The sequence below is a fragment of the Schistocerca piceifrons genome, chromosome 4, assembly GCF_021461385.2.
Source record: "Schistocerca piceifrons isolate TAMUIC-IGC-003096 chromosome 4, iqSchPice1.1, whole genome shotgun sequence".
Lineage (NCBI taxonomy): Eukaryota > Metazoa > Arthropoda > Insecta > Orthoptera > Acrididae > Schistocerca > Schistocerca piceifrons.
In genome coordinates this window covers 293,614,898-293,631,330 of record NC_060141.1, presented here as the reverse complement: position 1 = coordinate 293,631,330, position 16,433 = coordinate 293,614,898, and the positions used below count along the sequence as shown (strand labels likewise).

At 39.0% G+C, this 16,433-nt stretch overlaps 1 protein-coding gene across 2 annotated transcripts in view; it reads right to left on the bottom strand.

Annotated features, from left to right (window-relative positions):
• The window catches only part of LOC124796254 (abscission/NoCut checkpoint regulator), a 149,757-nt gene extending 137,640 nt beyond the window's left edge, over positions 1–12,117 (bottom strand). Inside the window, exons 1-2 of one of the 2 annotated variants that reach the window (XM_047260357.1) lie at positions 12,014–12,117; positions 11,732–11,814 (exon numbers count right to left, since the gene is read on the bottom strand). In XM_047260357.1, the coding sequence (XP_047116313.1) occupies positions 11,732–11,779 (48 nt within the window). In that variant the 5' untranslated portion in view covers positions 11,780–11,814; positions 12,014–12,117. Of the gene's footprint in view, positions 1–11,731; positions 11,931–12,013 lie in introns of those variants that run through there. The other variant, XM_047260356.1, reaches the window with a different exon arrangement.
• Positions 12,118–16,433: the final 4,316 nt, after the last annotated feature.

Below are 16,433 nucleotides of genomic sequence, written 5' to 3'. Positions count from 1 at the left end.
CTATAAGACTTGGGAAGTTGAGCTTCATAGTATATGCCATCAGCTTCACTTTGTTACTGACGTAAATAAGGAGTTGTATGCCTACCATATGGTTCTTGATGCAATAATTCGGTTGGCCCTTCAATCACAAGGTTAGTGAGTGGGTCGTCAATGTGAATAGCCCTCCCTCTCCAGAGTTCTGACTACTGCACAATCATTTGAGGTTTTGAGGTCTGAATCATGGTGTGAGGTTAAAGAAGTTCAACCTGCTTCCCCTCCACTGTTTGTTGGACAGTTCACAAAGAGACGATATGGGACAGGGGTCCACACGCGAGCAAAACATCACAGTGACCGTGCCAACTCACTGTGGCAGCAACGACCGCAGCAGCAACACAGCAAATGCAAGTGCACCATGCTTCCCTCTTGTCAATCATATTCTGTCACTCATGATAGGCGGGATTGTCCTAAGCAGTGGACCGCTTGCTGCCAATGCAACAAAACAGGCCACATTGCTCCTGTTCTTAACACAAAATTCCAGCACCCTATTGCGTCTGTCACTCGTGTATCGGCAATCTCCATTGCACCCAATAAGCTTTTTATTGATGTTAATGTTTATCAGAAGGTTTTGAACATGCAAGTCGAGACTGGTGCTGCTGTCATTGCTCAACTTGCAAACGTAAATGGACTTGGGCTCTCCCCCTTTAGTGCCAGTGTTACATACTCTAGTCACCAACAATAAACAAAGCATTCCGATATTAGGTAGTTTGTTGGCCCCAGTCCCATACAAATCTGTGGTTCATCTGCTGACTTTTCTGGTGGTGAACAATGCACGCACTGAAAATTTGTCTCATTTAGACGCCTTTAACCTTTCCAAGTTTGCTCTTTCTGAAGAAGTTAATCTCACCTCTGATCAGGTGCCTTATACACTACTCAAATCTTTATGCTCTGAATTTTTTGCCCTGTTTTCCACGGGCTTTGGTTGTGCCAATAATTTCAAAGTCAACATCAACACGAAACCTTCGGCCAGATTCCATTTCTTTCAGGCTCGCCCAGAGCCAATGGTGCTCCCTGACCAAATCAAGGCGGATTTCGACTGCCTCACGTCCTCCAGAGTCATCCAACTGATCGCATCCAACGAATGGGCTACCCCCTTAGTCATTGTCAAGAAGCCATTGGGGCAGTTATGTCTTTGCAGCATTTCTGTCAATGCTCAGTCTGTCATTGACATGTAACCCTTGCCACGTCCTGACAAACTTTTTGCTAAGCTCGCTGGTGGTCAGTATTTTTCCCAAGATTGGCCTCTCTGATGCACATTTGCAGCTTCCTGTTGATTCTGACTGAACAGCTCTTTGTCATTAACACTCCTTTCAGCTTGGCAACACTTGTGATTACCATTTGGCATAGATAACACCCCAGCAATCTTTCAACGGTTTCTTGAACAACTCACGAGGTCTGTGCCTGGCTGTGCCAACTATCTTGATGATATTGCGGTCTCCGGCTGCTCAACTCCTAAACACCTCAACAACTTATGTACACTCTTTCTGGTGCCACAGGCTGCCAGGTTAAAATGTAATTTGGAAAACTGCTGCTTCTGTCAGTCACCTATAGTTTATCATGGGTTCAAGGTCTCTACTGCTGGTATCAAATGTCTCTGCCATTGTTGCTCTTCCGCATCCTACATCAGTCAAGGAACTCTAGTTGCCCCCTTTTTTTTCTTTTTTTTTTAAGAAAAAAAAAGATAAAAGATTGCTTATTATCATCAGTTTTTGCTCAGGGTGGCTTCGGTTGTACAACCGTTACATGCCTTGCTGCACAAGGGGCACCTTTCCATCAGTCGCAGGTGTGTGAAATAGTGTTTTCCACACTGAAGTCTATGCTACTATCTGCAACTTGCTTCATAACCTACCAACAGGATCACCATTTAGTGTTAGCAACAGGTGTGTCCCAGTGTGGGATAGGGTGGTGTTACCTCATAAATATTATGATGGCTCCAAGCAGCCTAATGCACATGCGTCGAAGATGGTTAATTTGGCTCAGGCTAGATATTCACAAATAGAGAAAGAAGCCCTCGCCACTGTTTATGCCTTAAGGAAGTTTCATGTTTTCCTAAATAGTGTGAAATTCCATCTCGTCATGGATCACAAGCAATTAATTTCACTGTTTAACCCTTCAGCGGTGTTGCCAGACCAAGCAGCACATTGCTTTCAACGTCGGCTGCTGCTGTTCCTCTCTCAACACAACTCACTCACAGACTCACTTCTGCCCCATGGCTAAACATGCAGACGCTGCCGCACTCTCCCGTCTTCTGGCCAGTCCAGACCCAGTTTCTGATCAGGAGGAGTTACTACATTTCCACATTTATGAATGCACTCAACAAACTGGTAATGGTTTTCCAATCACTAGTGCTCAGGTTATGAAGGCTAGTGCTATAAATCCGATATTAAGGACAGTGATACACTGCATACAACTTGGCTAGCCTGTGGCACTTACATTGCGGGCATCCAAAACTCTCTCTAACTACTTTGTGCTTTGGCATCATTTCTCTGTCATTGATGGTCTTATACTCATTGATACAGACTATACAGCTTCTCAAGTAGTGGTTCCCCAGCTATCCATTCAGAGGTCCTGCAATTGCTGCACGCTGATCACTGAAGGCAGGGGGGAGGGAGGTTCAAGCACCAAAGCGTTAGCCTGCCATTTTTTTTGGCCTGGTTTGGACATCGACACCATTCAACTGGTTATGGCATGTTATCAATGTGCAACGCAGCAAGCAGCCCTGCAGCCAACAGCCAAAGTTGTCTCCATGGCTGTAATCTTCGGAGGTCTGGGACCTTCTCCACATCGGTTTCGACAGTCCTTTCCTTCCTGGCTAATAGTAATTGATGCACTCTCGGTTTCCATATGTTGTTCACTGCCCATCAACTTCAGTCTCTTGTCATAGCAGCAAGCCTGTCAAAAAAATTTTCCATTGAAGGGCTTCCGGCAATGCTGGTCTCTGATAACGGCCCTCAGTTTGTGTCACAGGAGTTTGCCTCCTGCAACACCTGTGGGATTTACACATTTTCACCCCACCCTTTGACCTGCAGTCCAATTGTGAGGCTGAAAGGTTAGGGGGAGGGGGTGGCGCGGGGGAGGGGCGGGGGATGGGGAAGCCGGGTACATAAACATTGTAGAGGGAAGCCACAGCTTGCATACACTCTGCTGCAAAGTGAAAATTTCATTCTGGAAGCATCCCTCAGGCTGTGGCAATGCCACGTCTCTGCAATATCCTTTCTTCCCAGAGTGCTAGTTCTGAAATGTTCGCAGGAGAGCTTCTGTGAAGTTTAGAGGGTAGGAGACTAGGTGGAATTAAAGCTGTGAGGATGGGTCGTGAGTTGTGCTTGGGTATCTCAGATGGTAGAGCACTTGCCCGCGAAAGGCACAGATCCCACTTCAAGTCTCGGTCCGGCACACAGTTTTAATCTTCCAGGAGTTTCATATCAGTGCACACTCCGTTGCAGAGTGAAAATTTCATTCTGAAATCGTAACAGTGATTATCCAGAGTATGACATCCCCCCACGGGAATACACACATATTAAGAAACAAAATCTGTGTGTGTCTACATCTGTATGACTTCTAGTTCCAATGAAATATTGAGTGTTATCTAGTCAATGCAATTGGTCTTATGACCAACATTAAAATCTCACTCAATGTCCTCCCAGTACTAGCTCAGTTTTATAATAAGCTTTTTAATATCTGAAAATCAGAGAGTACTCTCCTGGGAATCAGGTTTCCTGCAAGGCTATACCAACTGTTGGACATGGTGCTATTAGGTGTTTAAATTCAGCGAGGTGTCAGAATTAGCTGTTGCAATTGCATTGGATAATCATGATGTTGCAGTAGATCTGATTAACCAGCAAGTAGCAGAGATACAAATAGTGTGCTCCCTCTGGTTATCTCCAGTACCTCCTTTCTGGACAGCATTTTCGCTACTACCAGCTCTTTCTCCCCACACCCCTGCCCATTTCTTGCTTGTGTTGTTGCCATGTATACCTGAATTATTGTTGCTGGAATTGGTTTGATTTGGGGGAATGCCACACTCTGGATAATCATTGTTACAATTTATCAATCTCATCTAATCAGCTGACTGACAGACTAGCCAAGAATGGAACGGGGATGGAAACACTCAAACTAGATATTCCAAGTGCTGACATACTCAATGCCACATCCTACAACAATCAGAGGACATGGGAAGATAATGGCAAGATCCAGTAAACTATGTACCGTCCAACACACCACCAAGATCTGGGAGACATTGCTATTAAGCTGAAGAAGGGCAGGTATTGCCATACACCATCTCAGAATTGGGCATAACAAAATAACTCAAGAATTTCTAGCATACAAGATCCCCTATGGTGTGTCTGTGAAGAAACATTAACAGATTGCCACATCTCCGAAGACTGTACGACTGCCAACAACCTGAATCAAATGGACCCAGGATGTCACCCATCAGAGATTCAGGTGGTGAAACAGCTATGAACCATGTGTTAGATTTGCTATGAAGAAGTGGATGTTACAACAAGATTTTAAGACAACACAGTTATGTCAGTTCAGGTGAAGGAAATGAGAGGACAGGTCTCTTCCTGCCGATTTAGCCCTGAGGAGCCAAAAGGAGGTGGTACATTCAGAAAAGCCCGTACCTAATATATATGTATATATATATGAGACCTGTCCTCTCATTTCCTTCACCTGAACTGACATAACTGTGTTGTCTTAAAATCTTGTAGTAACATCCACTTCTTCATAGCAAATCTAACACATGGTTCATATATATATATATATATATATATATATATATATATATATATATATATATATATATATATATATATATATATATATATATATATATAATAGAAGGAAACATTCCACGTGGGAAAAATTATATATAAAAACAAAGATGAGGTGACTTACCGAACGAAAGCGCTGGCAGGTCGATAGACACACAAACAAACACAAACATACACACAAAATTCAAGCTTTCGCAACAAACTGTTGCCTCATCAGGAAAGAGGGAAGGAGAGGGGAAGACGAAAGGAAGTGGGTTTTAAGGGAGAGGGTAAGGAGTCATTCCAATCCCGGGAGCGGAAAGACTTACCTTAGGGGGAAAAAAGGACAGGTATACACTCGCACACATGCACATATCCATCCACACATACAGACACAAGCAGACATATTTAAAGTCTTTAAATATGTCTTTAAATATGTCTGCTTGTGTCTGTATGTGTGGATGGATATGTGCATGTGTGTGAGTGTATACCTGTTCTTTTTTCCCCCTAAGGTAAGTCTTTCCGCTCCCGGGATTGGAATGACTCCTTACCCTCTCCCTTAAAACCCACTTCCTTTCGTCTTCCCCTCTCCTTCCCTCTTTCCTGATGAGGCAACAGTTTGTTGCAAAAGCTTGAATTTTGTGTGTATGTTTGTGTTTGTTTGTGTGTCTATCGACCTGCCAGCGCTTTCGTTCGGTAAGTCACCTCATCTTTATATATATATAGAAACAATATGTTAAGGAGTGGTACTAAAATTCAGGGTGAAATAATATCAATGATAAGATTTGCTGATGGAATTGCTGTCCTCAGCAGAATTGAAGAAGAATTACAGGATATATTGAATGGAATGAACCGTATACTGAGCACAAAATAGAGACTGAGAGCAAACTGAATGAAGATGGAAATAACGAGTAGTACCAGAAATGAGATTAGCAAAAAACTTATCAATACTGACTACCATGAAGCAGACAATGTGAAGAAATTCTGCTACCTAGGAAGCAAAATAATATATGGCAGAGGTACTATGGAGGATATTAAGAGCAGTCTAGCAAAGGCAAAGAGGACACACCTAACCCAAAGGAGTCAATCAGTATCAAATATTGGTCTTAATTTGTGGAACTGATTTCTTAGAATGTACTTCTGGAGCACAGCAATGTATGAAGACAAATTGCGGACAATGGGAAAACTTAGAAAGGTGAGAATCAAAGCATTTCAGAGGTGGTGTTATAGAAGGAGGCTGGAAATTTGGTGCACTGGTAAGATAATGAATGAAGTTCTCCACAGAATTATTGAATAAAGAAAGAAATGGAAAACACTGAGATGGATCAAGTGACATGACACATGTTAAGACATCGAGGAATAATTTCCATGGTATTAGAAGGGACTGCAAGCATTACAAACTGTAGAAGAAGACCCATGTTGGAGCACATGTGACAAATAATTGAGGCCACTGAGTGCAAGTGATATTTTTGTTTGGCACAGGAGAGGAATTCCATGTGGAACACAACATACTGACCAGGTCATTCCACATCAAATCATACAGAAATTTTAGGAAATGACACCAATTGTCACGCAAATCCTTGAAATTTTGGGTAGTTGAAGTTTACCTAGATATATTCACATTTCTGAAATGCAAATGTTGCAGGTCAATTACTTTTTAATTTATGATAAAAAGAAGTTGTATAGATTCAGGAATTCAGGCTTTCATAGACGAGCTCCTATATAATTTAAAAATGCATTAGTTCCTACAGTTTTTGCAGTGGAAGCTTGAATTTTTTAAAAAAATTTTTAGTTAAAGAGGAAGGTTTATATTTTTATAGTCATGCTTCTTGTAGTGAATATCCATCATTTACATCTCACAAAAAATTGTAAACAATTTCTTTTAAACAAAATCCATGCATGGACTTTATAATTTTCTTAAGGTATTGCCCCCTCATAAATACCTTTGAAAAATTTATAATATTATTATAAATATTCTATTATGTCACACAAAAGGAATCAGTTTGTAGAAATAATGGGAAGTGTGAAAACCAATGTCATTGTAAAATAAATACTGGTTACTAATTCATGACTACCATGTCACCACTAAATTGCTGAAGTTGGCTGCACTGGGAAATAATGGGAAGTGTGAAAACCAATGTCATTGTAAAAGAAATATTGGTTACTAATTCATGACTAACATGTCACCACTAAATTGCTGAAGTTGGCTACACTGGATTTCCCTAGGAACAAATCATATCTGAGAAGATTGTTTTATTGCCGCGACACATATTGCATCATCCAGTTCCTTCGTTTTCAGTTGTGTTCACTGAGCATGCAGTTCTGAGCTCTTGTACTGAGTTGTACCCAGAGTCAATTATTGGTTAAAAATTCAATTGTTACAGCTTTTAAATATTCATTTCAAAACAAAAGTAAGTCCCCTAATGTTACAATAATAATGTGAAATACTTTTGTAATGAAACAATGCGACAATGATTTTTCATTATTTAATTACTTTTTAGGTTACACCACCATCTTTTGAATTATTTATGACAAATATTGGTTTTATGACTGACGCAGTATGGAAAGTACAAGCAGGCAGTGTTTTTTTTTTCCTTGGACAGCATCTGCGAGATATGTGATAATGCCCTGACTTGTGTGAATGAACTGACCAATGAAGAACTAGAACTTTTATTATGACGAAGCAACAGCCATTCATACTGTAATTTAAGTGTTTCATGTGTGTGTGTGTGTGTGTTAAACACAAACACTAAGTACCTGCGCAGATTCTCTCTACATAAGAAAATTTGCTGTGATCCCTTCAAGCACCATAAACAATCTGTTTCATCTGGACTGTGAAATTAGTTTAGAAAAGGCAAAGACCTTCAAAATGAGAGGCTTTAGCGTTATTTCTGGGGAAAAAATGTGCCTAACCTGTCTCAAACATATTAATGAAAAACAAGCAAGTGACGACTCATCACCAAACTGTATGTTGTTGTTGTGGTCTTCAGTCCTGAAACTGGTTTGATGCAGCTCTCCAGGCTACCCTATCCTGTGCAAGCTTCTTCATCTCCCAGTAACTACTGCAACCTACATCCTTCTGAATCTGCTTAGTGTATTCACCTCTTGGTCTCCCTCTACGATTTTTACCCTCCACGCTGCCCTCCAATACTAAATTGGTGATCCCTTGATGCCTCAGAACATGTCCTACCAACCGAACCCTTCTTCTAGTCACGTTGTGCCACAAACTTCTCTTCTCCCCAATCCTATTCAATACTTCCTCATTAGTTAAGTGATCTACCCATCTAATCTTCAGCATTCTTCTGTAGCATCACATTTCGGAAAGCTTCTATTCTCTTCTTGTCCAAACTATTTATAGTCCAAGTTTAACTTCCATACATGGCTACACTCCATACAAATACTTTCAGAAACTACTTCCTGACACTTAACTCTATACTCGATTTTAACAAATTTCTCTTTTCAGAAACGCTTTCCTTGCCATTGCCAGTCTACATTTTATATCCTCTCTACTTTGACCATCATTAGTTATTTTGCTCTCCAAATAGCAAAACTCCTTTACTACTTTAAGTATCTCATTTCCTAATCTAATTCCCTCAGCATCACCCGTTAACTCCACTACATTCTATTATCCTCGTTTTGCTTTTGTTGATGTTCATCTTATATCCTCCTTTCAAGACACTATCCATTTCGTTCAACTGCTCTTTCAAGTCCTTTGCTGTCTCTGACAGAATTACAATGTCATCAGCAAAAACCTCAAAGTTTTTCTTTCTTCTCCATGGATTTTAATACCTACTCCGAACTTTTCTTTTGTTTCTTTTACTGCTTGCTCAATATACAGATTGAATAACATCGGGGAGAGGCTACAACCCAGTCTCACTCCCTTCCCAATCACTGCTTCCCTTTCGTGTCCCTCAACTCTTATAACTGCCATCTGGTTTCTGTACAAATTGTAAATAGCCTCTCGCTCCCTGTATTTTACCCCTGCCACCTTCGGAATTTGAAAATAAATGACAGTAATGTGAAGGTGCAGACTCCTGAAAAATCTGTGCTCAATACTAGCTCAACTAGATCAGGAGTATCCTGCAAAGCTGCATTCAGTTGCTCGACATAGCTGGTTTGCAGCAGCCAAACAAAAATTGGAATCAGCAGCTGGAGCTCTGAGAACTACAATTTCACATACATACCAAGTTGAGTTGGCTGCTGATGCAAGCACTATTCCTAACAGTGATTTAACAGAACTGGAAGAAAAGGCAAAACATCATGATGAACTCATGGACAAAATCAAACAGAAAATTGAATATGCAAATAATTGCGAAAAAATTCAGTTCCTTACTCTTAAGCTGCCTACTTGGTCTTGACAGAAAGTCAGGAACACACACCATATGTGTGTGCATGTACCACCAAAATGTTAAATTGCTTCTAAATTCCATTTCTATTAAAGAAACATACCAAGATCTAATTAAAATAATGACATGTGATATAAATAACTGAGCCTGTATGCTTCGTCTGTGTGAAAAATGCCCCACCAGTTCATTGCTTCAAACCCACTTAGAAAATTAAATAGAAGACTATGATCCTGATGAGATAGTTCAGTACAGTCAATGGGTATCAACTGATAGAAGGACTAAGTGTTTGAATCACCACTCTCTTTCATTTCTGTATCACAATCTGATTATCTGAAGATGAAGAAGGAAACACTTGATGAAGGATCAGTGTTAATTTTAATGGATTTCAGTGAAAATCTCAATTTTGTTGTTCAAGATTAAGTACAGGGGTACCATTGGAACAATGGCAGCTGCATGCTTCATACTGTCCATAAATATTACAAAAAGGACAAACAAAAAAGTATATGCATTTTACAGTCAGCAGCTCTGGTAGCCACCTCTAGTACATAATGTACCACCTATGCATTCAGGAAGGCATTACAGCTAAAACTTGTAAGGCAAGTCTAGAAAGTTTTAGCATAGATTGTCATGGGTTACTTCAGTACACCTTCCACTCAGCACAAAACCAGAGGTCCACAGTAATTTCAGGGAATAATGCTACACATAATGAGCTTCACAAAGACATCACAAATATCACAGGTTGTTTCACCTTCTCAGCCAGTCTTTTGTTACAGAGCAGTCTTTTGGAAAGGTAAACAGTACTTAAGAGTGGCCTTCAATAAGCCCTTCAGACACTCCTTCCCACGAGCTGAATACTTTTCTTAATTTCTTACTTGTGTTTGAAGTTATTCAATCCTCTCAGAAGTTTGTACTGTGCATTTCTTTCATTTGTTTAATGTAATTCTATTTTCTGCAGTTGTAACTGAAGTAGTGATCTCACTGATATTAAAAATATCCTCTCTCTTGCTGATTACAAAAATTATAAGGGAGAAGTCAAATGAAAATAAGACAGTTGGAAAAAAGTAAGAACAATGTTTATTATTTCAAAAATAACCGCCATAACTGTTAATACATTTACTGCAGTGAGACAAGATGACCAATGCTTCCATAGAAAAATGGTTGTGCCTACCTATGAAACCATGACTAAACAGTCATGCAGTTCTTCACCTAATGCAAATCGAAGGCCATGAATGTCTTGCTTCACAACTCCAAATTTGTAGAAACAGAATTGGAAGAAATCGGGGACGTACAATGAGTGTGAAGGGGCTTTCCAGCGAAACTTCTGTAGCACTGCTGAAACAATCCTGGCAACATGTGGGCAGGCATTATGCTGCAACAGCATGATAGCACCCATCAACATTCCTGGACATTTGGGCTTGAATGTCCACATACCACTGTGTTAAAGCAGCAACAGAAGAATCACTTGGCCTCCACATGACACCATCAGTAATGAATACAATGACCTAAGCTGAGCTGATTAACCTTTCAATAGTACTATTCATTGTTTCAAAATGGAAAATAATCTCATAGCTCTTCCCAACAATACCCAAATTGTTCCTGATAAATGATACATACCAGTATAACAATTACATGGAAAACTACAAATCTAAACTTACTATTAGGTAGTCAACTAATACTCAATTGTTCTATGGCTCATGGTCACAAACTCTCACCTTAATAGGGGATGTATTAAGTATTACAAGAATAAACACATATGCTTCAGTTGTATGACAATAAAGAATACATCATCAGAATTTTATTATCGTCTATTGTTGTATACAATAATTCACTCCTTTACATGCTAATGTATATTAAGTTAAACCTAACAGAATATGTTTCCAATGTGACACCGATTCTGAACTAAATGTACCGCATAGGGAAAGTGACAGAAGTCTAAATATGTACAAAAACAGAGCTCACTGATGAAACACTGGATACAGTGGCAGAAAATGTATTCAGCATACCAGCAAATAAGCTATATTTTTACGCAAAAGGAAAATAAGTCAACAGATGACAGTAACTTCATTGCAATTACACAAAAGTGTAATACAGGAAAAGAAAAATGAGAAAGCAACTGGAGCTCTAGAGGTAGGTGAGTAGTTTATAATTATGTGCAAAAATGAAGTTAATATTCAACAATGTTCACAAATGTATTTCGGAACAAAATAATGTATCGGCTAATTATGTTCCTATTGTAGTTTTCAGATACTACTAAATAAATATACATTTACGTCAGAAAATCAATGAGACTGTCTGTTTAAGATACAAGGGAGTGAACCTGAACTCTCTAAAAATCTTCGCTTTTCGCTCTTAAGTCCAGCAACAAATATCTCTTGCAGCCATCTACTGTAGGAGACAACAACCATCAAACCACTAATGAACGGTTAATTAATTAGAATCAAGTGGATTCTGACAGTCTCGAAGAATTTCGTGGCTTATATAATTTCAGCGACGGTCGCAAATTGAGTGTGATAATTTCCGTTAACAAGTATAACGGTGTGGTTTAAAGTGGAAACATCTTTCGCACTGAGCTGTCAAACAACACTGAGTATAATATACCTCTTTCCTGAAGAAGCCGAAGTTAGAAGCACAGCCGCGACATGACATCGTGTCGGATATTTAGAAGGTCGTGAAATTTACATCTGAAACCAAACAATATAAGATTTCAACCAATCTGTCCTAAATGAACTGTAAATTCCGCTTCTACGAGCTGTACACACAAACACTCGCCGATTATGCAATTTATTAGTCATTATCTCTGACAAAATTGACAGTCCAAAACAAATGAAAAGCAATTACAAGCACGACAATGCTGCAACTCTAAGTGTCTTAAACATGTACCCTCGGTTAGTCGGTTTGTACACAGCGAAAAGATAGCTCGAAGGACGCTTGTCTCTCTGTTGGTCGGTTGGTTGGTTTATCGCGTATGACAGAATATGTACTGATGCAAAACACGAGGCAGTAATCCCAATCTATACGCAAAGACTTATTTGCACAGTTATCTGTGCACATAATTACTCTCAGCTAGGTTCTGTATTTCGACACCAGTATTCTGCCATAGTCATCGTAGGAGGGGAAGAGTATCATACAGCCGTAGGTTCCAGTAATGTGCAGCAGACTACTATCCAAGAAACTCATTGTAGGTCGATACCAAAAGAGAGTAGGAAGAAAAAACTCTTGCTGCTAGGTAGTAGCCATGGGAGGGGTGTAGGCCAGATAGTGCAGAAAAAGTTAGCAGGAGGGTACCAGATCACAAGTATTATGAAGTCAAGTGCTAGCCTTAACCAGGTGACAGAGGAAGTAGGAAAATTGTGCAAAGGTTTTGGCAAAGAGGATCTTGTAGGTGGAGCAGGAAATGGCCTGGCCAAGAACTGTAATTACAGAATTAGGGGTGACCTACATAAAATAGGAGTAGCAACTACACACACAATTGTGAGTTTATGGAGTCCTGCAGTGCATTACCAGTCCTGGGTTAATACTGCTGTGAGCCGTGTTAACTCTGAATTGAGCGGGTTACTGCTGACTTAAATGAATTCTCATATGAGTGCAGTGCCCGTTGCTACAATTGGGAGGTGGGGGTTATACTAGACATGGCCTGCATCTGAATAGGAGAGAGAATGATAGGTTGACTGAACGTCTTGCAGGAAATGTATGAGGGGCCACCATCACAAAATGCAAGATCCCTGTGATTACTTGTGTTAGAGGGGTACCTTTTTTAGGTTAGAATCAAGTTTCAGGCACCCTGTTTTGAAATAAGTCAGTGTATCAGAAGAACCCCACAAGAATGCACAGAAAAGTAAGGTTGGCTTATTCCACCAAAATATTAGAGAACTGAGCAATAAGGTAGAACAGCTTCTTGCCTACGTGCAAAATTTAGAGGAAAAGAGACACACCGTGTGCCTGTCTGAGCACCACATAACCACAGGGCTAGATAAGTTACATATAAAAGATTACAGTCCAGCATCTTACTCATGCAGAAGTAATGTGGGAAAAGGAGGAGTTGTTGCATATATATTAAGACAGAACACAAGTTCAAAAGCAATGACAAAAGTAGATATTTTAGTCGTCAGCACATTGTGAATTAATTCTGACAAACTGTTCTCTTTCAATTGTAACAGTATATAGATCCCCATTGGGAAATTTGAATTATTTCTGAGGAACCTGGATTCCTTACTGTGCTGGCTGTCAGACATCAGCAAGCAGTTAAAAGTCTGCAGATTTTCTAAAGGATTCTGATAGGAAAAATGATTTGGAAACTTTATTTGGATCCTACAATTTACTCTCAGTAGTTAACTTTCCAACATGAGTGGATGGAGACAGTAGGTCCCTAATTGATAATGTTTTCTTTCATAAGGCACAAAGGAAGAAAATAATTGTTTACACAGTAACAACTGCTCTCTCTGACCATGATGCACAGTTAGTCAGGATAAATGACGTACCGGTACTGCCTTACATGGTGGATACACCTCAATGGAAGTCAGTTAGCATCATTAATGACAACAGGCCAAACGTTTTTAAGAATAGTTTACAAGAAACAACCTGGGATGAAATTTATAAAGAACCAAATGTCAATATAAAATTTAATCTGGTCCATGATAAATTCATATCAGTATTTGAAAATATCTTTCTGCATAAGCTAATCAGAAGGGACATTAAACAGCCATGTAAAAAACCATGGATCACTAAGGGGATTAAGTATCTTGTGAAAAGGAAAGGGAAATGTATCTTTTGGCAAGAACAAGTAGAGAACCTGTAGTAGTTGCGCACTGAAAAAACTACTCACAATTACTAAGAAAGGTTATTAAAAAATCAAGAAACATGCACATAATGTCAGAAATCAGTACATCTGACAACACAATTAAGGCAACATGGACTATAGTGAGACAGGACAATCAACCACAGAAGAGGATAACATTACTACTGCCTTTAACAGAAAGTTGTAAATGACAAGTCACACGTAGCAAATGTATTTAACAATCACTTCTTAAACACAATAGAAAGCATAGGCACCAACAGTTCAAGAGAAAGATCACAACAGTATATTGAAGAAGTAACTCTCATAAAATTACTTCATATGAATGTACCACCAACCTCTACTTCTGATTAAGAGGGTCATACATTCTCTCAAGAATAAAAGTTCTTTTCCCTTTGGTGGTGTTTCCAAAAGAGTATAAAGATTTGTTACCGTATAATGATTCCAGTACTATCCGAAATATGTAATTCACCACTAACTCAAGGCATTTTTCCAGAGGGTAAAATAAGCCGCTATTACACACCTCATTAAGAAAGGTGATAAGAGAGACATCAGTAACTACTGATCTACTTCACTGCTGACATCAGTTTCCAAAATTTTGAGTAGGTGATGTATTCTAGAATATTATTTCACATGGCAACAATAATATCCTCAGCAAATCACAGTTTGGGTTTCAGAAGGATTGCTCTACTGAGAATGCCATTTACATGCTAACACACCAGATATTACAATCATTAAATAAGGAAATAGCGCCGGTAGGTATTTTCCGTGACCTATCCAGGCGTTTGAATGTGTGAATCCCAATATACTCCTAGATAAATTGAAGTTTTATGTGATTGATGGTATAGCCAACCAATGGATCTTTTCATATCTAACCAAAAGAATGCAGAAAGTTGTACTTAGTAGTGATTCAACCAACAGAGTCCAGGGAAAGAACTCTGACTGGTGAGAAATAACATATGGGGTTCCCCATGGCTCAATCTTAGGTCCATTACTGTTTCTCATATATGTAAATGATCAACCGTCTAATGTACAAGCAGAATTAGTTCTTTTTGCAGATGACACCAGTACTGTAATCGTCTCAGTACAGAAATGGTGAACAAAGTTTTCAAAAGTATCATTGACTAGTTTTCTGTGAATGGTCTCACCCTGAATTTCACAGACATACGCCATATTCAGTTCTGCACAACCAACCATAGAAGAGAGGTACTGCACTAGTGATAAGTGTAACACATGGTTATGAAACAATACATAGGATGGAAACTTCAAAATTCTTAGGTGTCCATATTGATGAGAATTTAAATTGGAAAAAAATATTTTTTTTTTATTTTTTTGTTTACATTTTCTTTGCGTGGTGCCATCGTAACGATGGCTTTTGCAAACGTCAGACTTAATACCATGGTTATGTTTACACTTATAAAATACACTATATTCTGCAGATGTTGCTTCTTATGTCTATTTTTTACACTTATCACATTACAACTGATATGCTAATGCCTAATGTTACAGTCACTATTTTAAAATTCGTTGAAAGAATATAAACATTTTTCTATTAGAAAAGAATTTAATTTTGTTTTAAAAACATTTCTCATTTACATTCTTAGAGCATTTGGTAGCTTGTTATACCAAATCAAACCCCTGATATATGGACTTCTATCAGTAACTTTTAACGTTGTTCTGCTATGGAAATAGTTACACTTTGTTCTAGTGTTGTGATCATGTACATCACTGCCCTAGATAGCTTCTGTTGGTCGACTTATAAAAAATAAAACTATTTTGAAGACGTACAGAGAATATATTGTCAGATATTTGTGCTGCACGAACACTTCACGACATGAAGCTCTATGTCCCATCCTGTGTATATGTCTTATTGCTCTTTTCTGTAGTAGTAGTATTATTTTTAAATGTACATCAGCTGCATAGATCCATAGTTCAATTCCGTAATTGAGAAAGGGGTAAAGTGTTCCATAATACAGTAATTTCAGTGTTTGGCTAGGAACTATCTTTGCGAGGTGAGATATATAGCACTACTGACTTTTCCGCATACGAAATTAATGTGGTATGTCCACCGCAAATTTTCATCAACATACACACCCAGGAATTTACAGTTACCATTTTCTGTTGCAGAGATATTACACACATTATTCACGTTGTTGTGGTGAGAACTGCCTGTTTTAAATGTCAGTAGTTGAGATTTGATGACATTCACCTTGAGTCCCTGATCTTTGAAGTATTTTGTTACCTCTGTTACACCACTAGTAGCAAGAGAGACTAACTCATTAGATTCTCTACCATAGAATAAGATTGAGGTGTCATCTGCATAGCTTACGATATGGGAATTAATAAGTTGTGCAGTGTTGTTAATATATATAAGGAAGAGAAATGGTCGAAGAATTGAGCCCTGTGGTACACCTCGTAATACAGGTTCACTGGTGGACTGAGAGTTAATGATTTTATTACCTAGTTTGTTTGACAATTTAGTGCTTTGCTTACGATTCAGCACGTATC